This window comes from Phyllostomus discolor, chromosome 14, assembly GCF_004126475.2.
Source record: "Phyllostomus discolor isolate MPI-MPIP mPhyDis1 chromosome 14, mPhyDis1.pri.v3, whole genome shotgun sequence".
NCBI classification, from domain to species: Eukaryota; Metazoa; Chordata; class Mammalia; order Chiroptera; family Phyllostomidae; genus Phyllostomus; species Phyllostomus discolor.
The window spans coordinates 31,793,662-31,820,621 of NC_040916.2; the positions used below are offsets into that span (position 1 = coordinate 31,793,662).

At 52.3% G+C, this 26,960-nt stretch overlaps 1 protein-coding gene and 1 long non-coding RNA gene across 3 annotated transcripts; both read left to right on the forward strand.

Moving 5' to 3' along the window:
* Nucleotides 1–5,443: 5,443 nt before the first annotated feature.
* On the forward strand, nt 5,444–6,155 carry LOC118498175. Its single transcript, XR_004900692.1, has 2 exons — nt 5,444–5,777; nt 5,911–6,155. It is a non-coding gene; the product is annotated as an uncharacterized LOC118498175 (long non-coding RNA).
* Nucleotides 6,156–6,467: 312 nt separating this feature from the next.
* On the forward strand, nt 6,468–24,786 carry VCAM1 (vascular cell adhesion molecule 1). Of its 2 annotated transcripts, XM_028502923.2 has the most exons (9): nt 6,468–6,877; nt 7,415–7,690; nt 9,920–10,240; nt 11,436–11,702; nt 13,587–13,862; nt 15,700–16,020; nt 17,068–17,334; nt 20,270–20,536; nt 23,863–24,786. In XM_028502923.2, the coding sequence occupies exons 1-9, from the start codon at nt 6,814–6,816 to the stop codon at nt 24,015–24,017; spliced, it is 2,214 nt and encodes a 737-aa protein (XP_028358724.1). In that variant the 5' UTR covers nt 6,468–6,813; the 3' UTR covers nt 24,018–24,786. The 2 variants fall into 2 exon arrangements, with proteins under 2 accessions (XP_028358724.1, XP_028358726.1); XM_028502925.2 differs by lacking the exon at nt 20,270–20,536 and having other exon boundaries at nt 23,863–24,780.
* The last annotated feature ends 2,174 nt before the right edge of the window (nt 24,787–26,960 follow it).

The window sequence follows — 26,960 nt, forward strand, 5'->3', positions numbered from 1 at the left end:
ATTTACAAAATTTTTCGTCTCCTGAAGAACAATGCAATATCTGAATTACAATTTCCTTTTTAAACATTTTTGTCACTTAGCATTTGCCATTTTTGTTCTGGCACAAAGTCTTCAAAAACAGGATATTCCCCTTGTCTTATTTTAGCCATAATGTGGCAAATCGCAAGTGAGCTTTTCTGATGTTTTACATGGAAGTCTTGGAATTTCCACACTTAGGTTCTGAGCCAACAAAAATATGCCGAGAATGGAGAGCAGGGAGTTTTGGAAATCGGGAGATTGACTTCACAGGGTTGCTTACTGCAGATCCGTCTGCTTACCCAGGCAGTGAATTTGCAGTGTGATTTGGAAATGGAAAGTTGTTATTTGTGACGCTGGAGATAACGTGGTGAAGTGCTTTGCCTCCAACGACCTCACGGCCGAGGAGAGGGTGATGCCCGCGTGTTCTAGGGGCCTTTGCCGGGCAGCCCTGGTGCCGGAGCCCCGGGGGGGAGGCCCGGCCCTCGGCGGCACGGAGACTGCTTGAGAGCAGGCGGCGTGCCAGGGCAGAAGGAACACCGGCCGTGGAATCGGGAGCTTTCACTTCCAGCCCATCTCCCTGTCACCTAGCTGGGTGCCCGGCAGGTTGCTTAACCCCTCGGGTCTCCGTGTCCTCCCCCATCCAATGGCGATACAAACACTCACCCTGCAGAGCCCCTTGGACTGTGTAGGAGACTCGAGTGAGATAAAATATTTTTAGAATTAAAAAAAAAATTAAAAGCACTTTACAAATGTGAGATATTTTTATAGTATCTTCCAATAATTCACCTAATCTTGAACATGTGACGTGTACATTGGGCGGGATGGCGAGATTACCTGGGGCAGCTCGGCCATCCCGATGCGCTGTAAGGTATCATTAGTGCTTGTTTTTATCCTCAGAAGCCTGTCCAAATCTCTCTGGATAGAGCAAGGTCAACAGACAGTAATGACCTTCCCGTGGGATGGGAGGGAGAACGCTGGGCTTCTATTACTCCGGTTAGGACCGCCTCCCTCCCTTCCGTTCTTCTTCCCAAATTCAATGAGCTCCTGGAAAGACCCCACGGCCCCCTGCCCGTTGTAGCCTGACCACTGACAAACTGCCTGTGGAGTGGACTCAGGAGGTGGTGACAACTAGGACTGAGCCCAGACCTTCCTCTGAGGGACCACCCGGGAACCTTCCACCTTCCCGTACAAGCCCACACTCCCGGACGCACCTTCAGCACCTCTACCTTCCTGACCCTGAGCTCCCGGGACTCTCCCTGCGCCCCTTAGAACCTGAGATCAGCCAGCCTGCAAAACCTCTGGTAGTCCCTTCGCTCACCGAGGCTTCCTTTCGTCTCGTCACTTGGATATGGGAGCCTGGCTTGGTTTAATGGCTGGAGCCCTGCCACATGGTGACCCCCACGTGCCCCTGAGCCTGCGGCTTCGATCGGAGGTCCTCTGTCTTCTCAATGCCAAATCCTGAAACATTTCTCCTCGCCACTACTGCCCAGCACGGTCTTCTTTAACCTCCTGACCCCTCCCGGGGACTCTGCTTCGTTCATTAATGATTCTGATACCTGCTTCAGTCCCCGCCCCTGCACGACACCTGTCTTTATTCTTCGTGGCCTGAAAACCCTCATAGACTAAGCCACCGATTTTCTGAACCTTCGGTTCATAACAATCATCAACCCTTCCCAGTTTTCATCATTTCCTCTCCTAGTCGTTCTCTGAAACTTGTATGCCCCATAATATTCCTAACCAAACTCTTGATTTACAGATTCCTATGTTCTGATCAATGCCTCCTTATTTCTAGCAACTTATTTACTCTCCTGCGAGCCAAATTTGACCTGGCCTTTGGCTCTGTCTCGGCGTCCCTCTCTCCCGTGCTCCAGACAGACTCGCCCTCACAGTTACCACGGCGCTGCCGAACACGCCTGCTGCAGCTACACCTGCTTGGAGCAAAGCCGGTGACGTTTTTAGTTGTGGGACTTCCCCAGCTATGTATTTCACATTGCATTCTGTCTCTCAGGCCACGGTCAACCTTTTTAGAAAAAACACAGACAGGAGAAAGGGGAAGCGAGAGGAGCAGTTTGGATAAACACTCACTGTCCTGTCCCAACGCTGCCCCTCCACCTGTGTTTGCTTTGCCCCCCTGTCCTTCCCCCTCCACCTCCCTCTGCGCGTCCGGCCGCTCCTCACGTTTCTCTGTGTGACTTGGTTACATTTTACCTAGAATGTAAATTCCCTAAGGGCAGGGATATTGTTTGCTCTGTCCCCACTGTGTTCTTATGGACACAATCCTGGTTTCCTTGGGACAACGACATATTCAGTTGAATACTGAACAAAATATTCAGTCTCCTACCTTTTCAGGGAGATGTAAGTGGAAGTGACATCTTGGAAGTCCTCGGAAAGCCCTTTACAAGGGGGTAACCCCCTCCGGCTGTGTCCTCTTGCCCTCACTTCCCCTCGTTTTCCCGCCTGAAAGACAGGCACGGTCGTGGAAGATGGGGCAGCCATCGCAGCCATCTCAGGATCACGGCGTGAGGCACCTGCTGAGGATGACAGACAGGGAGTGAGACTCAGTCTCGGTCCTTGATGTTCCCTTCCCGTGGCTGACCCCAACTTGGCCCTCGGACCCTGAGCACCCGCACTGGCAGGCCCCTGTGGGAGGCTCCCGTGCCGTGGAGCCGAAGCGAGGCGGGGAGCAGACACTGATGGCTCTGTGCAAGGCCTGTCCCCCCCCCACACACCCCGCTCTGACGCGTCCTCCAACACTGGGATTGCCCGTGCTCTCTCCTGGGTGAGAGTCGCTGCCATAATGAGCCACTGGTGCCATGGGAACCTCACTTCCCTCCGACGTTGTCAGGTCACTCAAGACAAAACGTTGGGAGACACTGCCCCAGGAAGGCCCGTGACAGACGGGCCACACGGAAGCCGTGGGAGAGCTGGCACTGCTCCATGGGCAGCCGTGATTACACGGGCGAAAGGAGCTCGCCTGAGCCCGAGTCCCACCAGGGAGGCATCAGAGGGTGCTCCGAGTCGTCACAGGACCACGAGGGGATTGATAACAGAACCTTAACCTTCCAGGGCACCTTAGTGGCCGTCCAAGGGGGTGTCCTTCCTGAGGCAAAACTTGACCTCCACCCCATGGCAAGGAGGTGACCCCGGCCTTGCTCAACCACTTCCAGGGACTGGGAGCGGACACGTTCCCCAGGTGACCCACTGCATTGTTGAAAAAAACATAACTGCAGAGTCCTTCTTTATGATGAACTTAGTATGATTGCACCTAATATCGTCACATGCCAGTTAAATAGCCCTTTATATGTTCATTTAAAGAGGTTTCACGCAATCACTTTTGACTTGATAGTCATAAGACTTCTGTGAATCACTCAAAGTGGTAGTGTTATCCCAACAGGAGCACGTGCAAACACGTGCAGAGAGGCTGCTCACACTTGTGCAAGGTTTTACAATTCCTGGGGGGGGGATGGCTGGGTTTGGACTCAGGACTATTGAGCTCAAAGTCAAGCTCTATTTCAAGTTGGTATCATTTAGTCGTTCAGTATCGAGGGACTGAGCCCCTGCTATCCACCGGTCACTGTGATAGGTGCTGATGCTCAAATGGTGAACAAGACACATTCCTGGCCCTCCTAGAATTACCATATTTTGCCGTGTATAATGTGCTGTTTTTTTGCCCAAATTTTTGAGGGGAAAATAAGGATGCGCATTATACATGAGTAGTAGCTGAAATACCTTGTATCTGTTCTTGTGTGTTGTAATTATTTGTTACATAAACTTTTCTGTGCTATGTTAAAAAATAAATGCTAAAATTCCATTATAATACAAAAAACAAGTATCTAAATAGAAGTACATGAAATTGAATTAAAATATTAAAACAAAAGATTGTTTTCCTGAAAGTTTGGGCCAAAAACCTGGATGCACAGTATACACAGCAAAATACGGTAGTAACTGCTTACCAGCGAGCCCTACTTTTAGCCCTTGGTGTAACACAGAGCAGCAAGCATGTCCCTTCCTCTGAGCATCAGTCATTCAGTTGTCACATGGCTTCCAAGTTTTCTCTCATCCAAACAGAATATCCTGCTTCTTCCAACTGAGTCAGGGATTTTGGGGCTGTCAAACATCCTGATCACTTTCTTCCAGACACCCTCTCTGCTTTTTTCAGCCTCTCTCCTAAGGAATGGTGTGCGGAAACAGACACCTGCTCCTGACCAGAGCCCGGGGCCTGGGGCCTTGGGTGCTTAGAGATTGAATATCATGAGAGCAGCTTGAACTTCTTGCATCTCTTTTGGTTTCTTGTGGCAATGTTGGCACGTGCTCACTGCACGGATTGCCACCACCACCACACGATCTGCCTGAGGACTGCAGTCCAGCCCACGCCCCTCCGCACCGTGCTCGGGTATCGGACCGTCCCAGCTAGACGCCAGACTTGACGCATTCCCGTTAAATGTCATTGCGTCCTCTGCTCATGTCTTTACATCCTTAGAGCGCTTCCTCACCTTGGTCTGCCACCTCTCAGGTTATCTATAGGTCCCAGTCACGTGTTACGAATAAATGAGATAATCATATCTTCCACGCTACTAACAAAAGTGATGAACTGCACACTTTCAAAGACAGAACCCAGTAGCACTCGTTCTGGGAGGATTAGTCCCAATCTGTCGGCCCTCCCCTGGCAGCTCTACTCACTCACTCACTCACTTGCTCATTCCACAAACGTGAATTAATGAACGCCTTCTTTGGGGCTACGTGCCGAGGTGGAAAAAAAAAAATGAAGCCCCCTGAGTGTGCAGAGAGGACACAGAAGAGAGTGCTACCAACTCAGTCTGGGAGCAGCAGGCAGACCCGCAAACGGCATCCAGTTCAAAGGTACCACGAGGGACTTCGTCAAGCGTTTTCACTGAAACCACCAAGAGCGGGTTCAACAGATTAGGCGCCCCGCCAATGTGCCAAACTGGGAATCAGATCCAAGCTTAGAACTGAAGTTATTACCCAGGACTTGGTCTTGGCGATCTCGTTGCGTATCCTGTGGGTCTCTCTTCTTCGCGCCTCGGAGAAATGCATGAAACCCGGTAACTCCCTCTATCTGTCCTGAAGGAGAGCGACCTGCATGAACGGCTCCGAACACCTTCTCGCAGCTCTGGAGACACGGACCCCATCAAGGACCTCCAGGTTTCCCGTGTACCAGCCAGCTTTGCCCGAAGCCACATTTCTGATCTCGTGATACTGGGTAGGTGACACCAAACTCACGCAGCGTCCCAGCCTTCCAACAGCGTCTCTTCCTCCCCCGCCCTCCAGCGGGAGCCTTGCGCTCGGCACTCCGAGCGGAGGTGCCGGAGCGCCCCGGCGGTGGAGAGACAGCCGTAGATTGACTCCAAGCCTCGGTCTGGCCCTCCGGCCTGTGCCTACGCACCACAGGTTTACTGCACACGCCCTGGGAGTCTCTGAGCGCCGGGATTTCCTTACAGAATCCGGCACTTTCCGCACGCAGTAGTTACCTAGTACCGCTAGCCCTGCACGTTTCTTTCCCAGATTTTAATTTACAATGTTTGTTTTTGCACTCTTTTTTTTTGTACCCACTAAGTGCAAAAGCACATGCTAGGTACCAGGAAGGCGGGGCTAGGTACGGTGACGAACGAGAATGGGCCCCAGCCGTAAAAGGAACTGGTGGGCCAACGGGGAAGGCCGACCTGCACGTGTGGGACGCAAGGAAGTGGCTGTTCCGGTTTCTTTCTGATGGGCAAGCACTTTGCAAGGACTTGAGCTGTGTGACTGCAAGGCCACGTCCAAACAGCTTTAAAAACGTCATTTCGGCGTGGGGGTGGGGGGCACGAGGAAGGACAAAGAGCATAAAAATGGTTATCGCCACCTCCCATATGACAAGAACAAATCATTTTCTAGGTTTTCACTGTGTTTGTGGTAAAGTCTCATCGTCCAAGAGATTTCCCACTTCCGATGAAGTCCATACATTTATATTTATTGTAAGTCTGCAAAAGATTCCCAATTACCCAGCAACTGAACCAAAGATTTGGTGACTTTTCTGAAATAAAAGAGAAAAAAAATGATTTCTCTTATTTAAGTAGCATTTCTCTACTTTCCACTTAAGAAAATCATTTCAGAAAGTTGATGTTTGTGGTAAAAAAAAACAACACACCCAAAAACTATTTTTAGGAATAAAAACTTTAAGAAATTGTACTGTTTGCCTTTTAGAACACTCATCCAAAAAACAGAATCTTTTCCTTTTTCTTGTAAGAGGAACCTTAGTCTCTTTTAAAATTGCAAATGTATCTTCTTTGTGGAGAAAAACAATTCATAGGGCACAGTGGTTATTTAGCTACCTCAAAAACTGAAGTGTAATTCACTATTCTTTCCCTCTCTCTCTCCCTTCCTCCTCCCTCCCGCCACTGGATTCAGGTCAGAAAGCCTCTTTCGGTAATGAGCCTCGCCTTCTGTGTCTGCTGCAAACACGTCCTTTTGGAGTGACAATCAGGAAAAGCCTTAATTCTCTGGCCTCAGAAGTGTCCTTTCTCTGGGGGAGAGAGTCCCTTCCAGCCGTGTGGGCAGCTGAAGGGGTTAAGGCTGCACTTGGCCGCCTGCCAGTGAAACTTTTTTTCTGGCTCTGCGGGTTTCCCCTTGAAGGGATTTCCCGCCTCCTGTGCTGGGAGACCCTTTATAAGGGGCAGACTTTCCAGGTCACTCCTCACTGAGCCTGGTGATTCAGGAGCTGAAGGCTGTTCCCAAGCACTTTCTGCTGGCACAGGAGGGGCGTTTGGGGACCACTTCTCAGCAGGGCGGCAACCGAACATGCCTGGGAAGATGGCCGTGACTCTTGGGGTCTCCAACATACTTTGGATGGTGCTGGTGGCTTGTAAGTTCTCCCCGATCCGTTGCGAGTGTTTGCCTTCCATTTCAGCCCTGCTCTTGGCTTCTGTCACTCTTGTCACTTTTGCGCTGGGGCACTTGATACTGTGGGGAAACTTCGCTGGCCCTGACTTGTGATGTGCTGCTTACTGAGTGTTGCTGTGGATCGTTATCGGGTCATGGCTGGCCCCGCAAATGGCTGTTTTTTTGGAGACTTTTTTTCCCTAGCGAGTAGTTGGGTCCTGTCCCTGGTAAGAGCTATCGCTTTAGTTTCCTGTGCTTCATAATGAGATCCAACTTAGCGAAGAACAAAACGAGCCCGATAAACGGGCTCCGTGCTCGGAACCGAGAGTTCACTAAGTGAAGATAATTTCAGCACCTTCTTTGGAGGGACGCCAAGGCCCTCGGGCCGCCTTGCAGTTAGCCGGAGGCGGTTCAGGGAAGAGTCTGGCCAGACGCTAGCGTGGTCGTGACCCTGGGACACAGGAGAGGAGAACACCGCACGGACCGGTGTGACCGTGCTTGTGTCTTTCTGCCCCCACAGCTCAAGCGTTCACGATCGAGATCGTGCCCGAGTCCCAGATCGTGGCGCAGATCAACGGCTCCGCCTCGCTGACGTGCAGGACGACGGGCTGTGCGGACCCCTCCTTCTCCTGGAGGACCCAGATAGACAGCCCGCTGAACGCCAGGGTGCGGAAGGAGGGGAACACGTCCGTGCTGACCATGGACCCCGTGAGCTTCTGGAACGAGCACTCCTACCTGTGCACCGCCACCTGCGGGGCCAGGAAAGAGGAGAAGGCGGTCGAGGTGCTCATCTACTGTGAGTACTTGGGAGAAGCGCTGGTTCTCTTTCACTTTGCTCTAAAGCTAAGTTTCTGGAAGGGGTGTGTTTAAAAGAGAAGCTGTCCATGTCTAGATTCTCGGCCAGAGGACGCACTGCACCAAGAAAGTTACAGAGACAGCTGAGTCTGTCTAGCGTGGGGCCGGCTCCCAGATCAGGTTCTTGTCCCCAACGCTACCGCAGACCAGGAGGTGGGGGGACCGCGGGCCAGGCTCAGCCTCTCTGGGCTTCGCTTTGCTGAGCCCTGAAATGAAGACCCGTGAGGTTCTTTTTGTCTTACTTTCCCCAGATCTCTGCTGGATTATATCCTTCCATGTTTACTCAGCCATGCGTCTAAATGATTTATGAACCCCATCCTTCAGGGATCTCCCACTTATTTAGCCTCGTGCAGCTCGGTGCTCAGAACCAGTTTAAGCAGGCGACGTGTCATTCCGTGGTAGGCGAGTGGTCAAACGTTTCCCCCCGAGACATAAGAAACATCTGTACACACACCACTCACGTGGTTCTGGTGCAGATCAGTTTCAGAGTCTGTTGTTTTCGTCATTATTAACCCTTACTGTTCACCTGCTCCACTTCCAGGGTGTTTGTATGAGAAGTTACATCTGCCTTGTACCTGTGAGTGAATAGCCCCAGCTTCCCAGTCTACCAAAACACATCCCAATCTATGCTCAGTGCAGCACATCAAGTTAGCAGGAGGAGCGAAAAACTAACAGGAAATAAATCGCTTGCCTTTGCTTACCGAGGACCACTCTCTTTCAAAACCCAAGCACAACACAACAGATCAAAACACAGACTGCAACGCTTTGCACTCACCTCTCCACGAAGACCTCACTGGGCTGCTTTACAGTGCTCCCCTTCCGCTGCGGCGCGGCTCAGCCCCGCCCGGCAGCTCTGCTTCTCCGAGGAGCCCCATGTGTTGCTCGGGCTTCCGGAGAAACCGCGCCTGGCGGGCTGCTTTCAATTATGCCGGCTGTGCACACCAGCGTGTGTGCCGGCCCCTGGAGAGGCCCCCTTATGTAAATACAGGGAAAAGTAGCAAGTTCTTATGCTCCCTGGCAGCAAGCAGACTGAGGCTCACAGGCACAGTTGCTACGGAATACGAGGGACAGAAGTTATGGGTGGAAAGGTGGGAAAACTGCTGCTCTCACATGAAAAATTTGCAGCTCCTTTGCTCTAACTCACAAGTTCCAAATAGCTGAAGGATGAGAGAGAGGGGGGAGAGAGATGGAGAGGGAGGGAGGGAGGGAGGGAAAGGAAGGCCCTTTTGGCTTTAATTACCCGGCCTGAAGTTTTTCTTCAGGTCCGTCTGTCTCTCATTACGTCTGAGAGCCCTGCCTTCTTCCTTCCACACTCGGTCATCCTGTTCTTTAGAGCTATGGCCTTCGAGTTACTGTTACACAGGCTTGAATCCAGCCCAGGTGCCGCCCTCACGAAGGTCTGCGAGGAAAAGGTGGCTGACGGAAGCAGGGCCTGCCCTTGGCACGGAGAGGTTCAGGGCATGCTGTTAGGACACTGAGCCAGGTCTGCCTTCCAGAAGTGCAAGGCTGCACAGGCGGCCCCTCCGGGCGGAGCGGCGCCTGGCCGAGGCCCCCTTGGCGGAAGCCGATTATTGACTGCGGCTCTCTTCAGTTCTTGGCTTATCTTGGTCAATCGCTATTCTTGGCAATGACGCCTGGAGCCTCCAGTTCCTTATTCGGGAAATGGAAATATATCTGCCCTAAAATAGGAGAACGTGACCCAAGACACTGTAAACCTGCGGTAACAATGCAGAATAGGAGAAATCCCGTGTTTAAATCCCAGACTCGGCCCTCACTGGCCGTGTGACTCGGGGCTAGCTGTGCGGAGAGCGCTGGGCCCGTGTTTGCGTGGCTGTGGAGGGTGGTCTCTGCCTCCCGGGGCCATTGCAAGGGTAAAATAAAACCACTCGTGTTAAAGGAATGGTACAGGGGTGGGCTCATATACGTATTTAATAGGCATTGATTTCTCCTCCCTCCTTTTACTCTAGTAGCACGCACACCTTAGTGCACGCAGGGTCAGAACTGAAGACTTTGCTAAAAGGTAGTCGATGCGTGAACCTGCCCAAACCGCAAAGGCTACTTGGGTGACGACTCCAGGCTGTGCTAACAGAAACGTCAGATTCGGTTGGCATCGCAGAAAGCCACTCAGGGACCCGACGCAACTCACGCGTGTCCCCCCTGACCTTTGCAGCTTTCCCCAAGGACCCCGAGATTCACCTGAGCGGCCCCCTGGAGGTTGGAAAGCCCGTCACGGCCACGTGTTTGGTGCGCGACGTTTACCCATTTGAAAGGCTGGAGATGGATCTGCTGAAGGGCGACCGGCTCCTGAAGAACCAGGAGTTTCTGGAGCCCGCGGAGACCAAGTCCCTGGAAACCAAGGGGTTGGCAGTGACCTTCACGCCCACCAGCGACGATATCGGGGAAGCCCTGGTCTGCCGAGCTCAGCTGCACATCAGCGAAATCGACGAAGCGCTCCGCAAGAGGGAGAAGAGGAGAACCCTGCAGGTCCACAGTGAGTGTTTCTGTGGTGCGGTGTCGCTTCCGCGGGGGCTCAGCCGTGGGCGTGCACAGCAGTGCATTCCGCAGCTGGGTCGGAAAGCAGCCTGCTCTACAGTTCCCGTTCACCGAGAACAGCACAGTTGTCAGCAGCGTATTCCAGTGAAAAGAGCCCTGGGTTTGGGTTACCAAGCCCGGAGCTTGGATTCTGGCTCCATTAACCATGTGAGCCTGGGTCACTCAATGTCTCTATTTCCCTGTCTGTCCACGGGCAATGATGATACCGCCCGATGGGGCAGCAGGAAGCGGGCTCAGAAGGGTGCCGTGTTTGTGATCGTGTTTTGTAAACGCTTACACTATGCCCTGACATAGCGAGGTCTTAGCAGGCGAGCACTGACTCTTTGTGTGTGTGTGTGTGTGTGTGTGTGTGAGTGTATGTTCACATGTGGGCACTGGGTGGCAGGGCGGGGATGAGCCGCGATGGCCCCGCATTCCGGGGGGCTGCTGGGGTTTCGAGGCGGTCTCCTGGTCCCAGAATCGGGGAGAGGGGCCTCCCCGATCTGGGCTCAGGTGCGGTGTTCCGCTCTGGACACTGCCGATCAGAGCGTGTTTGAAAGAGAGCGCAATGGAAAGGCTCGTTAGCATTTGGAAAACAGTTAGTATTTGAAGCCAGGGGATGTTTTCCCTGGATAACACAGAACCTGGAGGAGAGGGCTATCGTGACGTCTTTGAGAGACGGTCCCGTGGAAAAGGGATTTACTCTGTTCCGTAATGGCGGAGGACGGGACTGTGGCCACCGTGCAGAAGCCAGCTCCGAAGAGGAGGGTTTCAGCTCAGGAGGGGAAGATGGGCTAATAGTTAGTGCTGCCCCCAAATCACACGGGCTGTTCTGGGAGGTGCTGGCAGGCCTCACGCCCCGAGTGTGGAAGGTGACTCAGACGGCCCTGGGCAAGGGGGCCGAGAGGGGACCCCGTCCAGGGTCTGGGTTAATTCCTGAGCATCTGTGGTGGACTGAAAACACCAAATGGCCCCCCAAATTCACCCAGTCAAATTAGTCGGGGACCAGGTGGCCTGCTTTCCAGGACGCCTCAGTTCTTTCTCCCAGCCTGACGCAGCAGGTTGGTCCACCTGAGGGCGTGCGTGGAGGCGGCCCCTGCTGTTGGGGTCAAGGGGGCGCTCGGCAGCGGCTCACACGTGGCCTGCCTTTTCAGTCTCGCCCAGGAACACCGTGGTGTCCGTGAGCCCCTCCACGAGGCTGCAGGAGGGGGGCTCCGTGACCATGACCTGCACCAGCGAAGGCCTGCCGGCGCCCCAGATCACCTGGAGCAGGTCGCTGGGCGGCAGGCGACCGCAGCTCCTGTCCGGGAACGGGACGCTCACGCTCGTGGCCATGAGGCCGGAGGATTCCGGGGTCTACGTGTGCGAGGGCGTCAATCCGGCCGGGAGAGACAGAAAGGAGGTGGAGCTGGTTGTTCAGGGTGAGTAGTGCGTGAAAAAGGAGGACAGAAGGGCGGTCGTTGTTGGGTCTGGAGCCAGAATCGCTCCCTGGAGCTTTACCTCACTGACACGCACGGCGGCACGATGAGGTAGTTATCCATCGCACACTCTTCATCACAGCCGCGTGCCAGCCGCACCGTGGGTGCCCGGTAGATGCAGGACGCATCCGCCATAAACATGGGCCACTCGCATTTCTCATATCTGAAGACTTGGACGGCTGAGACAATGAAACTCAGGGTCACCGTCAGCGGATGAACGCGGCTGGGTGTTAGGGCAGCACGGCGGGGACACCGGGAGAGATGCCACCCCAAGGTCGTCGGCCACGCAGGACAGCCCCACCCCATCGTCCCCCGAGTCCCATTTCAGGGGGAGGGAAGGGAAACACCTCGGGGGGTGGGTGGGTAGGGAGGGCCGCTTTGCACTCTGCACGGCAGGGTCCTCACAGCTTTGAGTAAGTGCTAAAGAGAGAACTGAACTTTCAAATGATGTTTTCTTACCTAGTAAGCACTCCCTTAAGGACCCACAAATCCGCATGGTAGTAGACACAGCCACTGTAAAAAAAAAATTATCTGAGGCTGGTCCCCAGGCAGGAAGTGGCTCTGTTTTATAGTTCCCCCTTCTCACACTAGCGTATGAGGAATTCGGAATGATCTCTGTCTGAATCTGATAGCTTAGCAATTTACGGAGCTCATTTCTGGCCAGCCTTCTTCGGAGGATGCTACAATGTCACGCTTAGACAAACCCAACCGAGGAAGGTAGCTTCTGGCACAGATGAGATTATCTAGATGTTGAGATTTCTTCCTTCCATCCCCAACCTGCTGTTTACACGGACAGTGTCAGTGATTTTCTGTGGAGTCCCCTCTGTCATTTGCAGAGTCACCCAACTCTCCCAGCTGCCTCAGGGGAGCGGAGTGGGGGTTTTGGGTACCCTCCCTCCCCAGACGGTGGTGTGCATGCCCAGCGGGATAGTGCTGGCAGCCAGAGAGCTCTCCTGGACCCTGGAGTCTCGGGGGTCTGCCCTCCACCTCCGTTTGCAGCCCCTGAATGGACTGTGAAGTAGTTTTGTTTTGCATCAAATGAAGTTTGGAGGTGGCATATGTGTGTCACTTTACTGCCTAGACTTTGGCTTTGCTTTCTCAGTGTGACTGTCAACGGTATAATGTCCCGTTGCTGGCACAAAGCTCTCGGCGCTGGTGCATTATGGGCATTGCCTCTGATTGGAAGACCTCTGTCTGTAGCCTTTTTCAGACCTCGTAGGCTTGTCTCCACATGAGGCTGACCGGACTTCGTTGTCCAAGCAGCTGAGGAGCTGGGATCTGGAGTCAGACACGCCTGGCTTCAAGCCTTAATCTTGTCACTTGTGAGCTGGATAAAAGTTATTTAGCATGTCTGAGCTTAAATTTCCCCAAGGAGGAGAAGGAGGAGGAGGAGGAGAAGAACTCACAGCAACACCTTGTGAAGTTGTTGTGAGAGTTAAATGAGATCATGTATGTCAAACGGTTTACACAATGCCGAATACACTGGAACCTCTTAAATTTTTTGTGTGGTTCCGCACTGTGGCAGGGATTCGATAAGCTGTATTTGAGCAGAGACTGGATTATTGGGAGGGAAAGATGCCACCCTCTGTCTGGACCGATCTTTAGCCACATTTATTCTGTTCCATGAATGAATCTGCAGACTATGGTGGGTTCGTTCTTACAAGACGGGGTCTCGTCCCTGGTGGTCCCAAGGGGAAAAGGAGTAACTTGTTCTTGGCACAGATGTTCCTGTAAAGGAAATCAAGGGGAAAAAAAGGTCTTATATTGGAATAGGCTGAGAGAAGAAAATCATCTCACCTTCCTTCCGCCCTCTCCTCTCGCCCCCAGAAAAACCGTTCACCGTGGAGATCTCGCCTGGGCCCCAGGTTGCCGCTCGGATCGGCGACTCGGTCGAGCTGACGTGCAGTGCTGTGGGCTGTGCGGCCCCCTCCTTCTCCTGGAGGACCCAGATAGACAGCCCCCTGCACGGGCAGGTGAGGCCTGCGGGGACCTCGTCCAAGCTGACCCTGAACCCTGTGAGTTTCGAGCACGAACGTTCTTACCTATGCACCGTGACCTGTGGACGCAGGAAACAGGAAAAGATGATTAAGGTGGACCTCTACTGTGAGTAGTTTTCAGAACTCTTTGCTGGTTTTTTTTCCCCCAATTCCATTGGAAGTGACGTAATACAAGGCTGATGTAGAACGAGGTCTGTGTGTTCAGGAAGGGGACTTAGCACTGGGAACGGTTCCTAGTTCCCCAAAGTAGAATTTCCAATGAAGTTTACTTGGCCTAAGTCTTCGGTACTTGTTCCAGACGCACACAGCGTCAGCCGTCCTTGGGCACTGTCACCGCCCGTGTCACCGCGTGTGCAGGAACACACCAGGACACGCACTGCCTCCCACCCCCTCTCTGTGTGTGCTGGGGGGCGGTGTTCAAGGTGACGGCAGGGAGAGGGCTCGTGACCATTCGGGTAACTGGGGAGCGATGGCAGCTGCTCCGGATTGGAACTCAGGTGCGCCCCGAGCCTACTGTTCTGAAGGCATGTTTGCAAAGCGGATGGGCAGGATGGGGAAAATGAGGCAACGAGGAGCAGGGGGAAGCCGGGAAGGAAGGCAGGGAGACGGGGAGTCAGAGCAGAGAGTCAGGGGCAGCCGCTCAGGTGACAGGCAGAGGCGGGAGGCAGCGCCAGGTGCCAACACTGACTGAGCTGCGTACATGTTACTACGCTGTTTCATGCCGTTCCGGTCACCTCAGTAGGAACCCTTTACAACCTCCGATCTCTGTGAACTTGACGTTGCTGGAGTTCCTCAGTTTTCAAGAGCGAGGGACAGAGTACATGCGATGTGACTCTGCCTTGCCTGATCCAGCAGATTCCAGGAGAACAGACCATGGAGGTTTTCTGCCAGGAAACCCGCCCAGGCTTGTGTCCCCGTCAGGGCCTGCTGGGGACGCGTTAGAGCCCGACTTTAAGTGGCGGGTTTCTCTGCATTTCCGTGTGACCCGGGGTCCGGGATCTGCTGCTGTAGGCATGTTTCCAGCAGAAACCAGAACCGGCGGGGGGGTCCCGTTGCCATACGTAAATATTTGAGGATGTATGGCTTCAACAACACTTTACTTCTAGGGAAAAATTTTTAGCACTGTTCTTGCTCTGGGTGACTACTTTAGCCTTGTTTTTAGTGGTTCGTATAAGCTGTAGAATACATATTATTCAGAACCGAAACTTCTTACGTTTTTTTCTTAACCACCAAGTATTGCCTGAGAAATATTTAAAACTGGCTGCCTAAACTTGGCCATTGGAAATGTCTAAATTGAAGAACGGCCCCCGTGGGTCTTTAGCGATACCCAGCGGCATGCCGGGCTCTGTGAAACCAAGCGTGAGCTCTGAGCTCAGAGAAACACGAATTCTTATCTCCACTCAGTGACTTCCTCCGTATAATGCCTAACGGAAGTCTCTTTGCCTCTACGAGTTTTGTGAGTTTCCCTCGCTGTAAAACAAGTTCTCGACAAGTTTCCTAGCTGTAAAATAGGGTACACAATGGCCACATTATCAGGCTGTTTTGAAGACTAAGCTATATTAAGGTGCTAGCACACAGTAAATCCTCAACACATCCCGGCAAACATTTAAAACATTTAAAATCTGTGGTTACCAAATGAGATGGTGGAAGCTCACAAAGTCCTTCAAAAAAAGGTAATTTATGGCTGTCAGGAAGATGACAATGCTAAGAAGTAAAAACAGTATATTTATTATTCGATTACTTCATTTACTATGGTCTTGTCTCCAGTGTTAGATGTATTTAATGTCATAAATCTTTACGTTAAGGTCACTAGTTATATATGGGTAATCATTCCATCCCAAGGGATTTAACACTGCCTTTGAGGCCTCTGCACTTAACAGAGGTTGGCCCAGTGTCGCTGTTGAATGTCACATCCAAAGATCGCTTCTGCTTGCTGCCCGCAGCGTTCCCCCGAGACCCAGAGATCGAGATGAGCGGTGGGCTAGTGCACGGAGAGCCAGCCACAGTGAGCTGCAAGGTGCCCGACGTGTACCCTCTGGACCGACTGCAGATTCAGCTGCTCAAGGGGGAGAGGCTCATGGAGAGTAAAAACTTTCTGGAGGCCCTGGAGAGGGACTCCCTGGAGACCGGGAGTGTGGAAATGACCTTCACCCCCACCGCCGACGATACTGGCGAAGCGCTTGTTTGTCGGGCTGAGCTACAAATCGATGAGATGGAGTTTGAACCCAAACAAAGGCAGAGTACAGAGATGCTTCGTGTTCAGAGTAAGTGTGATGCCTCCGCAGCCTGACGGGGGTTTCTTTTTTTACATTTTTAACATTTTTATTGTTTAAGCTGGGACAGTTGCTCCTACTTTCTCTCCCTTTCCCCACCTCCACCCAGCCCCGCCCCCGCCCCTCCCCTAGTCAGTCCCCACACTGTGGTCCGTGTCGAGGGGTTGTGCCCGAAAGTTCTGTGGTTAATCCCTTCACCATCTTTCTTTACCACGTTGGCCAGGCGATTGTCAACGTGAGGCTACGAGTTAAAACCTCTGTGAAAAAACAAAACTGAGAAGACGCTCCTAAATAATGATTATTATAACCAAGCTCCCCCAACACCCAGAACAATAACCATCTATCAGCCAACAGTCCCGTGAGCGGGCAGTTTTGGAAGGTCATCTGTGTGACAGGAGATGCACTCACTCGTGCCAGCCGGTTGGCAGGTTGGGGTGCAGGGTGGCTGGTCCCACACGGCCTCACTTCCACGTCTGGGGTCTTTTCTGGGGTGTCCAGGCCCCCCTTCCTCTGTGTGCTGTCTCACCCTCGAGGAAGGGGGCCTGGGTTTAGTCACCAGCGCACAGTGTTTCAAGAGGGTGACGATGAACGCCAGCTGCTTAAGCCTCGGGCTGGGAAGTCCCACAGTGTCACGGCTTCCGTGGTGTGTGGGTCACAGGGGGTTACAGGGCAGCCTGGATGCCAGGGGCAGAAACACAGACTCTGCCTTTTCCCAGGAGGTTCAAGTAATCTGTGGTCACGTGGAGTGTGCCATCAGTGTCGATACAGACGCGCCATGGCCGATCACCCGCTGTTCGGTAGCGAGCCGTCCTACGGAACTTATTTCCACTAGAAAATGCCGTGATGGGTCCATTTTTCCTGTCTACGGCTCTGTGCTTGCTCAAGTACAGGGGGACCGAAGCCTCCTCCAGGGAAGCTATCAAGGTTTATAAACTTCTCCAAGCCATCGATCGCATAGCCCCGTTTTGCAACATTATTAAACGCTGTGGAACTCAGGGCATATGGGGGTCAAGCTAACAAGTGTCCCTACCTTTCCAGTTGCCCCCAGGAATATAGCCGTCTCGGTCAGCCCCTCCTCCACCCTGGAGGAGGGTCAGTCTGTGAACTTGACTTGCTCCGGCGACGGCCTCCCGGCCCCGAAAATCCAGTGGAGCAGGCAGCTACGTGACGGGAGCCTGCAGTTCCTCTCCGAGAACACAACTCTCACCTTGACCTCCGCAGGAAGGGGAGATTCTGGCGTTTATGTGTGCGAAGGGAGTAACCAGGCTGGGAAGAGCAGAAAGGAAGTCGAGTTAATTGTCCAAGGTGAGCAGACTGGGATTAATGAGTTTATTGTCGGTATTATTTTGGTTGTGTTACTGGTTTTCTACAAAGTCCTCTTTAAATTTTTTTTTTTTTATATTTAAGTTAAAGTTGAGGCATAATGTTATATTAGTTTCAGGTGTATAGTCCTGTAATTAAACGTTTGTGTGACTCACACAGTGATCGCCCCGATAAAACGTAGTACGCATCTGACACCACACGTAGATAGTGCAGTATTACCGACCGCATCGCCTGTGCCGAACTTACATCCCCATGACCGTTCTGTCGTTCTGTCACCACCGGTCTGTGCTCCTAAACCCCTTCGCCTTCTCCCCCAGGCCCCGCCACCCTCCCGTCCGGCAGCCATCAAAACGTTCTCTGCATCTGTCCTGCTCGTTCATTTTTTTGGTTTTGTTTTGTTGTTTCAATTCTACATACCGGTGAGATCATATGGCATTTGTCTCCCTCTGTCTGACTCATGTCATTCAGCACAATGCCCTCTGGGTCCCTCCGTGTTGCTGCAGACAGCAGGACTGCGTTCTGGTTGCGGCTGAGTCATGCTCCATTGCATGTATGTGCCACTTCTTCATCCGCTCCTCTACTGGGGGCGCCTAGGCTGCTTCCATGTCTTGGCCATGGCCCCTGGAAATAATGCTGCACTGAACACAGGGATGTCTGTGTGTTTTCAGTACAGAGTTCTGGGCTTCTGTGGCTAAGTGCCCAGAAGTGCAGGTGCCAGGCCCTTCTTTGTCCCTTGTTTGAAATTCAATTTTGCCCCGTGTGTGCATTGCTACCCCGGCTTTTTGTTTGTTCCCATTTCCACGAAAAATCTTTTTCTATCCCATTACGGTTTGTGTGTGTCTTTCAGTCTGAGGTGAGTCTCTTGTAGACGGTAGATGTAAGGTTGTCGTTTTGTCCTTCAGTCACAGTCACCACGTGTCTTTTAGTTGGAGCATTTAACCCTTTTGCATCCAAAGTAATTGTTGACAGAAATGTATTTATCGCCATTTTATTATTCATACTTTGATCCTTTTTTCTCCTTCTTCTTAAAGAAGACCTTTTAACATTTCTTGTGATACTGGTTTGGTGGTGATGAACTCCTTTAGCTTCTTCTTGTCTGCGAAGCTCTTTATCTGCGCTTCGATGCTAAATGACAGCTCTGCTGGGTAGAGTAATTGGTTGTCGGCCTTTGCTCTTCATCACTTTGAATATTTTGTGCCAATCCCTTCTTGCCTGCAAAGTTTCTGTTGAGAAATCAGCTGACAACCCATGAGAGCTCCCTTGTGGGCTACTAACTGCTAAGAACCCCACCCCCCCCCCCCCGCAAAATGAGTATAAGCAGCCTCTGGGGCAACTCCCAGTGTGCCAACGTTCCCATCATAGGGCACCACAAGAGAAGAGAGAAAGCAAGGCATTGAAAATCCATTTGAAAAAAAGAATGATGGAAAACTTCTCTAACCTGGTTAAGGAAACAGATATAAATGTCTAGGAAGTGTAGAGAGTCCCAAACAAGAAGTCTGCTTTGGAAACAAAATTTTTACTAGAAAAATATGTGTATATATATATATATATATATATATATATATATATATATATATATATATATATATATGTTGAGGGTTTTAAAGAGCTCACGGTGTGTCCTGCGCACGGGAAGTGCCCGGAATGGCAGCGCTTTCTCACGGCCCGTGCCAAGTGTCTTATCCTAAAGCATTTTCAGCCTCAAGGGGACTGTGAGCTCCAGGAACGGCGCCAGATGTCCCAGTCACCCTGAGGAGACGATATGGTGTTGCACTATAACTAAGAAGAGGTGTATATGTGTTGGAGAATTACTCAGGATCAGAGCGTCCCTATCTGGCTGAATTGCATTCCCAGTGGCAGTCCCGCAAGGTGCCTGCTAGTATTTGCTCAGAAGCCTAAGAGGCACTGACACCTTTTGTGAATGCTGAGATTAAGAGTAGCAGTGGCCCTGTCCTCCGGGTCAGTTCGGTGGGAGAGAAACGCCAGAGCCAGACCCAGAGCCTCTCTCCAGATGGACAGCAGAGACCGAGGACAAAACAAGGGGAAACCACAGGCGATTTTGGGCAAAGCCATGAAGTGATCAGAATCTGGAGTTTTTCCCCATAACTTCCCCTTTGGAGGTTCAGGGCCCTTTCTTCACTGGGGCTCTCCTACTCCTCGCTATTGCTTCCTCTCGTACTCCTTGGCGTTATTTCCACTAAGGCATTAGTGGCCTTCTCGTTACTACCTTGTCTCCGTGATCATTTTTATTCTAAGGGGAGAACTTTAGAAGGGCAAAGCACAGCCCTAAGGAAAGCCTGTAGGATGGATGTGACGATACTGTCACTCCGGTGGAGGGGAGACTCTCGGATCAAGTCAGAGGACAGATACACTTACGGGGCATCTCAGCTCAGCTATGGAGTGGTGCCGGAGCCCTCTGTCCTCGGGCTGTGCCGTACTAGAGAGACCGTGTGTCCGGTGCCTGCTCCCACGCCTGGCACTTAGTGAAGGGTGGTCGTGGTTGTTCGGAGCAGGAAGAAAACCCCCTTGGCAGTTTCGTGAGTTTCGTGCTCTGAGGTAACCCAGCCCCGAAAAGCCTTGTCCTTCAAGGAAGGGCAAACCATTTTGGTTGCACGAAAGAGTTCCTTTCCAAATTGCACTCTATCGCTGTTTAGTCAACACCTGTCTCAGGGCTCGGCTGGGCAAAAGGTCATATTAGGAGGCGTGCAAGAAGCATGGGAAAGGTCTTCTATCAAAAACATGATCATGTACGACTTCCGGTCACTGCCTGGCATCTTCGTGCACCCTTCTGCACGCTTAGTGCAAACAGTCACCACCAATATAGCTCCTTGATCGCCATCGTTGCTGCCGTTAACGTGAATAAGGACTTGGTTTCCGTTTCGCCCAATCAGAGGTGCCTTTCAAATTCTCTTTGCAGTCGCTCCACAAGACATGCAACTTAGAGCTTCTCCTTCTGAGAGGGTCCAGGAAGGAGACACTGTCACTATCTACTGTACATGTGGAAATTACCCTAAAACATGGATAATCCTGAAGAAAAAAGCGGAGACAGGAGACACCGTGCTAAAGGCTGTGGGAGGCGCCTATGTCATCCACAAGGTGCAGCTAGAGGACGCGGGAGTTTACGAATGCGAGTCTAAAAGCGAGCTTGGCCGGCAGTCCAGAAGTTTAACGCTTGACGTTCAAGGTTAGACCTCGGGTTTGGCTTCTGGTTTTCACAACTTTTAGTAATAGGTCAGGACTTGGGTGGACTGGGGAGGATTTCTAGGGTTAGATGAACACGTTGGCAAAAATGGAGCTGCGTTCCATGATGGTGGTTCTCTCCCTCTCTCTCTCCCTCTCTCTCTCCCTCTCTCTCTCTCTCTCTCCTTTCTCTCTCCTCTCCCCCCCTTACCCCCCTTCTTTTCTTGAGAAAGCTGTACACATTTTTATCGCCAAATCAAGTAAGGGATCCGGGCATAACAGAAGACACAGACAATGGCTATTTCTTAACGTTTCCTAAAATAGTGATGCCCAGCTGCTGTGGCCTGTGGGGCCTGGCCAGGAAGTGGGTGCTGAGCTCCCATCTGCTTTTTTTGCAGAGTGGACAACTCGTCATTGGTCTCCGAGGTCTTCTATCTCCTAAGTGTTTCGACATATTTTCAAAACCTTTCCCTGTGGGTTACAAGAAAATTAAAGAAGTAGGATTGGCACACGGGAGGAGGAGGGTTGCTTCTAGACCTGTTTCCTTTTTACCAGGGGAGGACCCTGCCCTCTGAACACAGAGTCCCCGTGTATCTTCTGGATTGGCGCTTTTCAGGATAACAATCAGGAGTGGCCCTCTCCGTGCGGAACGTAAAAGAATCTCTAGACGACAGAAAGGCTTCCTTAAAAACCCCAGCCCCTTGTGCATTCTCCCCTCTGCTGATGGAGGGGGGCAGTGGTCTCAGCAGAGAAACTTGAGGGACCCCTTCCTCTCCGAACCCCTCTGTGAAGGACAACAGTAGGATCTACCTTCTCTGACCAGCCTCCCACGCCTTGCGAGCTCCTGGCTCGCATCGTGGGCTGGCAGCCGCGCTCGCAGTGCTTGGGGCGGCGCGCAAGCGGGGGGCCCCCCTCTCGGCCCCTGGCGCGGGGCTGCGAGACTCCGCAGCCCCTTGTCGGTGTAAAGAGAGTCTGAACCCAGGGCGCACGCACGGCAGGCGACGTCTTCCTCATCCGGCCCAGGCTGTGGCGATGGCAAGCCTCGCCTTCTGTTTCCTGTCTTCACAGCATGTCCTCGGAACAGGACAATATCAGTACGTCCACCCAGACATGTTACAGGAGGGGACGGTGTCACGATTTCACGTAAAACTTTTAGCCCCCCGCCCCCCCCCAAAGTGCTTGTCCTGAAAAGAGTTGATCTGGCCAGTGCAGTGGGGTTACTCTGTGTTCGGACAGTGGGGCCTTGACCTTGTCACGCAGCATGACACGGGGGTGTGCGTGGCCAGCGTGGGCGAGGAGTCTGCACGGAGGAGGTCTCAGTCAGGAGGAGGCTGAAACGCACGCGTCCCTCCTTCCTTTCATCCCCGACGCCTCCAGGCCGCCGCTGATGAAGTCTGGCCCCCGGCAACCGAGCACCTAACGTGTCTGTGATTCCGTGCACGGCTGACGGTTCTCTTGAAAGACACGTCAGAGCTTCTCCGCCACCTAACTCTTCCTCTCGCACAGTGTCGTCTTTTCTGACTGCTTTATTGACTGAGTAACTTCTATTTTTGCCATTTTCACCTATCGCTCAAAGCCTATTGGGAAGTCAGCTGGGAATTCAGCCCCCCAAGACTTAATACGGTTTAAAACAACTAAAAATGAATGCAGGCAAGACTCTGATGTTTCACCCATGCAGTTCGAACTACTTTCCCTTTGCGTTTAGCTGAGTTTTAAAATGAGCTCTGCCTGGTGTTGGCCTGAGTGTGGTCCAGTGACGGACAGGGTCAGGAGCCTTTGGGCTGTTCAGTGTTCACGCAGCAGATCGAAAGGTGTATTTGGACGTTGCTCTGGGGGCCGCCTCAGCAGCAAATGTGTGTTCTGCTGCAGATGCCTGGGAGGGGGCAGTGAAGGCACAAGATAGTATTTATTTCATTTAAAGAAAATGACAGGAGCAGAGACGCCCTGCCCAACACGCCATTGACATTGTCGCCCAGCCGCAGTTATGACCTCGGACACCCCGTTCACACGTGACCCTCCCTCTGTGAGGAGGTCGTTCCACTCTAGCAAGGGGAAGCGGAGGAAACCGAGGAGATGGTCACTCTGTTTAGGGTGAAGGGTTTTTAACTTTAATAATTTGAAAGTTGACTTCCCAGCGGGACCCCAGTGGGTGGCCTCCAGTGGCGAGAATCTTCCAGAGGGAAGGTGGGGATCCCCAAGGTCAGATACCCACTTTTCCCAGGACGGTGGCACCCGTGCCACCTGAAGACATGTAGCGCTTGAGAGGTCACACAAACCCAAGTACGAACAGAGAGGGCTCCCCAGCGAATGCCTTGCTGCCTTCTTCAGCTGGTCTTACCAGGTTAAGATATCAAATACTGTTGTAGCTGTCAGATGAGGTTTAGCAGGTTAGAAAGAGTACTAATATTAGTTTTTGCATACTATTCCCTTCTGTACCCAGCTTACAGCCAAATGACAAAAGTAGGAGGTAGAAAGAAAAAATATGCCACTATTAAACACACACACACACACACACACACTGGGTACCAACTAATCCAAGCAGTGAGCCAGGTATTTGCGATTTAGTGGTCGACCAAAAACCAAAGTAGGTAACATCCGGCCTGCAGGAGGAGACCAGATTAATTACACGCTGTGGTAAGAGCTACCGAGGGACGGTGGGCTATGAAAGAATATCTGGGCTGGGGGAGATGCAGGTCCGAGAAGGCCTCTTCGAGTGACCTTTACGCTAAAATATGATCCTAGCCAAAAACTTCAGTTTAGCAAGCGACGATATAAACGGCGGAGAGGGAAGCCCTACTTCAGAGATACGAAACGTAAGTTCCCCGTGTATCTCTGAGAAAATTCTCGGTAGGAATCCCTTTGCTCACTGTCGCATAGACGGGGTTTGGCTGTTCGATCGAGGTCTGGACGTCACGAGGACGTCAGGGGACGGCTGGCTGGTCCAGGCAGTTGGTGGCGATCCGAGTCCTAGCTCCTTAGTCAGTGTCCCGTGTCCCGCAGCACACCCGCCTCTCCGTGGCTCGTGCTCATGAACGCACCCTAAAACGCTGCGCCCCTCCTTCCATTCTGCAAGCAAACCTGAACCTAATGGCCTCGGGTCTGTGGAAGTCCGCACAGCCCCCTGACCTGGCATGGCCTCGGTCACGGCCCACGGCCACCAGTCATCGGCTGGTCCAGAGGAATGTGCCTTTGGGCTCCCCGTGGCCCTTTCCACCGCTTTGTTCCGCTTCTCTTCCGCGGACCAGTTGCACTGTGAACACACGTCCACATTGTCGGTGAGCAGTTTCTTTGTGTGCCAGACACTCATTGCACCATCTTGTTGCTTTCCAGGAAGAGAAAGGGACTACTTCTCCCCCGGGTTCCTCATGCTCTATTGCGCCTCCTCCCTGCTCATCCCCACCATCGGCACCATCGTGTACTTGGCCCGGAGAGCCACCATGCGGGGCTCCTACAGCCTCGTGGACGCACAGAAATCCAAAGTGTAGCGCGTGCTTGAGCCGTGCCCCCAGAGACACTATTTATCGGTCCGAATCCTTCCTCCCACTCCACGAGAAAAGCCTGAGCGGAGCGCCCGGGCCTCCCAGGGTGTGGTGGAAGCTCTTGCAGAGATGCGGCTGCGGAGGCTCCTGGCTGGGAGCCAGGCGCCGAAGGGAGGCTTTCTGCCGGGAAAAGCAGGCGCCACCATGGAGATGTGGCCACGGCAGTGGGTGCCCGATGTGTATATACAGCCACGCGATCTGTACATTTGTAAAATAAAACTGCGCCACGGCGAGATTGCTTGGAATGGCAGTGCCCGCCCGGAGAGCTCTGAACCATTAAACAGTGTTGCCTGGATGGACGGTTCTAACAAGACGCATCTCAGAAAACTTCAGCGTTAATGGTGACCGGCGGGTTACCTCTGTCTCATGTTTCCGTATTTTGTTTCCTGCAACAAACTTGATTCCTATAAAGTTCACGGACAACAGCTTCGTGTCGGTAAACACGCCAGGGTTTTCTGTTTTCTTACAAGCGAATGATGAACCGAGAGGGCGCGGGGGTGACTTTCAGGTACGAGACCCTTGGACCTACGGCCTGAGGGTCGGCTGGGCTTCTCTGGACGGTACGGACGTGGTACGGAGGCGTGTGGTGGTGGTGTTCATGCGCCGCGCTCTCGTGGCACTTTCCTTGTGCGGCCCGGGAGCGCGGCTCCTTTGGGTCCTCCTCTGTAAATGGCTAGTCTGTGTCTGTATAGTAAAGCGGTCGTTGCTGTGCTTGTGAGAGTTGTGTTTATTTATTACCAGCCGCCTGCTTTCACCACATCCTGGCTCTTTTCGAGATCCCGAGTTCCCAGAAGGAAGAGTTCACACCCACAGAGATAGTCGGGGATGCGCCGATAGTGTGTGGACCTCGGGCTGCTCTCATCCGAATCCCTAGGGGGACCCGACGAAAATTCAGGTCTCTTGGTGCCCTCTTAACCCATTGAATTGAAATACCTGGTTTTGTGTCCTTGGAATGTACAATTTAGAGAATGGAAAACACAGCATACGCGAAGGCGTGAACCCAGAGAAGCACGCGCATGTTAAAAGGCAACGAGAGGTCGCCAGGTACAAACCACTAGGGCCGAAAGCCAGGGCACTGCTGCTGCTCTCACAGGCCCCCGCCCGTCCCGGCGCTCTCGGCAGGAACCAGTCCGGAACCGTGCGTTCACCGCTGCCTTGCTTTCTGTGGAGAGTTTATACCTGCGTAGGTAGTTCCAAGTACAGCATTATTCAGTTTTGCCAGGTTTTGAACTTTATAGAAACATAATCAAATAGTAAATTTGCCTTTGACTTCATTCTTTCAGTCGTAATTATGTTTTTGCATAATTCACCCATGTTGTTGTACGTAGCTATAGGTCCTTCATTTTTTTATCAGGCTATAGTATTTATTACTCTATATTACAGTATAGTATTAAACGATTTTGCCACAATTTATTATTTATCTATTCTACTGTTGATGAAGAGAATATCCAGTTTTTTTTTCTGTTATGAGCAATGCTTCTATAACCATTATTTTACATGGTCCTGGCTAACACTGACTGAAATTAAAAAAGCTGTTTACAAAAAAGAACATACTATATGATTTCATTTCTATGTAGCTCGAAGCATGCGTGCACACACACACACACACACACACACAAGTCTGGTGTTAAAATCCGGATAGTAGGTCACTTCTGGGGTGGCCGTGCACTGGGCCCGGGATGGCGCACACTAGCACGGTTTAGGGTTTCTATTTTTGTCCGGTTGCTTCATCCGGGCGGGGGTCATGTTAGTAAGATTTACATTAAAAAAGAACATTCTTTTTTTTTTAAGATTTTATTTATTTATTTTTAGAGAGGGAAGGGAGGGAGATACAGAGAGAGAGAGAGAGAGAGAGAGAAACATCAACGTGCGGTTGCTGGGGGTCATGGCCTGCAACCCAGGTATGTGCCCTGACTGGGAATTGAACCTGCGACACTTTGGTTCACAGCCCACACTCATTCCACTGAGCTACACCAGCCAGGGCTTAAAAAAGAAGATTCTTGAAAATCACAGGTCGAGAGAGAAGGAGGGCGTGGGGCGTGTGCCCTGGGAAGAGAGGCGGAGGAACAGGTGAGCTCGCCCATCCCACCCCCACGTGTCGTCGGTGCTGGGGTAACAGGAAAAGTCCTTTCAGAAACAAGAGCCGGACTCTCTGCCTCCAGGAGTTCCGTGACGGTGTGGGGTCAGAGATAGTGGTTCATCCCTCCCTGGAGACAGGCAGGTCCCCCTCCTCTTCCCGATCTTAGTTCCGAGAACCTTTAGAGGGAGGAGCAGAGACGGAGGATGGGCGAGGGAGGACGAGCAAGCCGCGCTCCGGCCGCAGGGGCCAGGTGTCCGGGAAGAAGGGACGTGTTACCTGACTCTGCTGGTCCCTGACGCGGGCGTGGCTGGTGCTGGACGATCTCTGGCCGTCGGGTGTCCCGGTGAGGGTGCCCCTCGAGTGGACACGCTTCGTGTTGTCTATAAATCTGCAAACTCACTCGTTCACTCGCCGGCTGTTCCAGCGGGGAGGAAACAGACGGTTGACTTGGGGAGTTTCATGAGCAGCACTTTCAGGATGCGAGTGAACTTCCATTTCTCTCAGAATAGACTTCCTACTATCAGTTTCTTAGAAATGGGCTCCAGCCCCACAGCAGACTTTGGGTAGTACCCGCTCTCAGCTGCCGGCGCATTCGCTGTGTTTATGAGACTGGCCGGCTTGCTGTCTCCCTCTCCGAGACGGTGGCAGCGCACCGCCGCTCGGGAACAGGCTGAAGACAGTCGTGACAGTCCACCTGTTATAACCACCGCCACGATCTTTCCCGCTCTGGGTGAATGAGGCTGGGAAAGTGTCGAATAGAACTCAAGACTGTTTACAAAGAACGGAAAGCCATACCTGCCCTTCCCAAA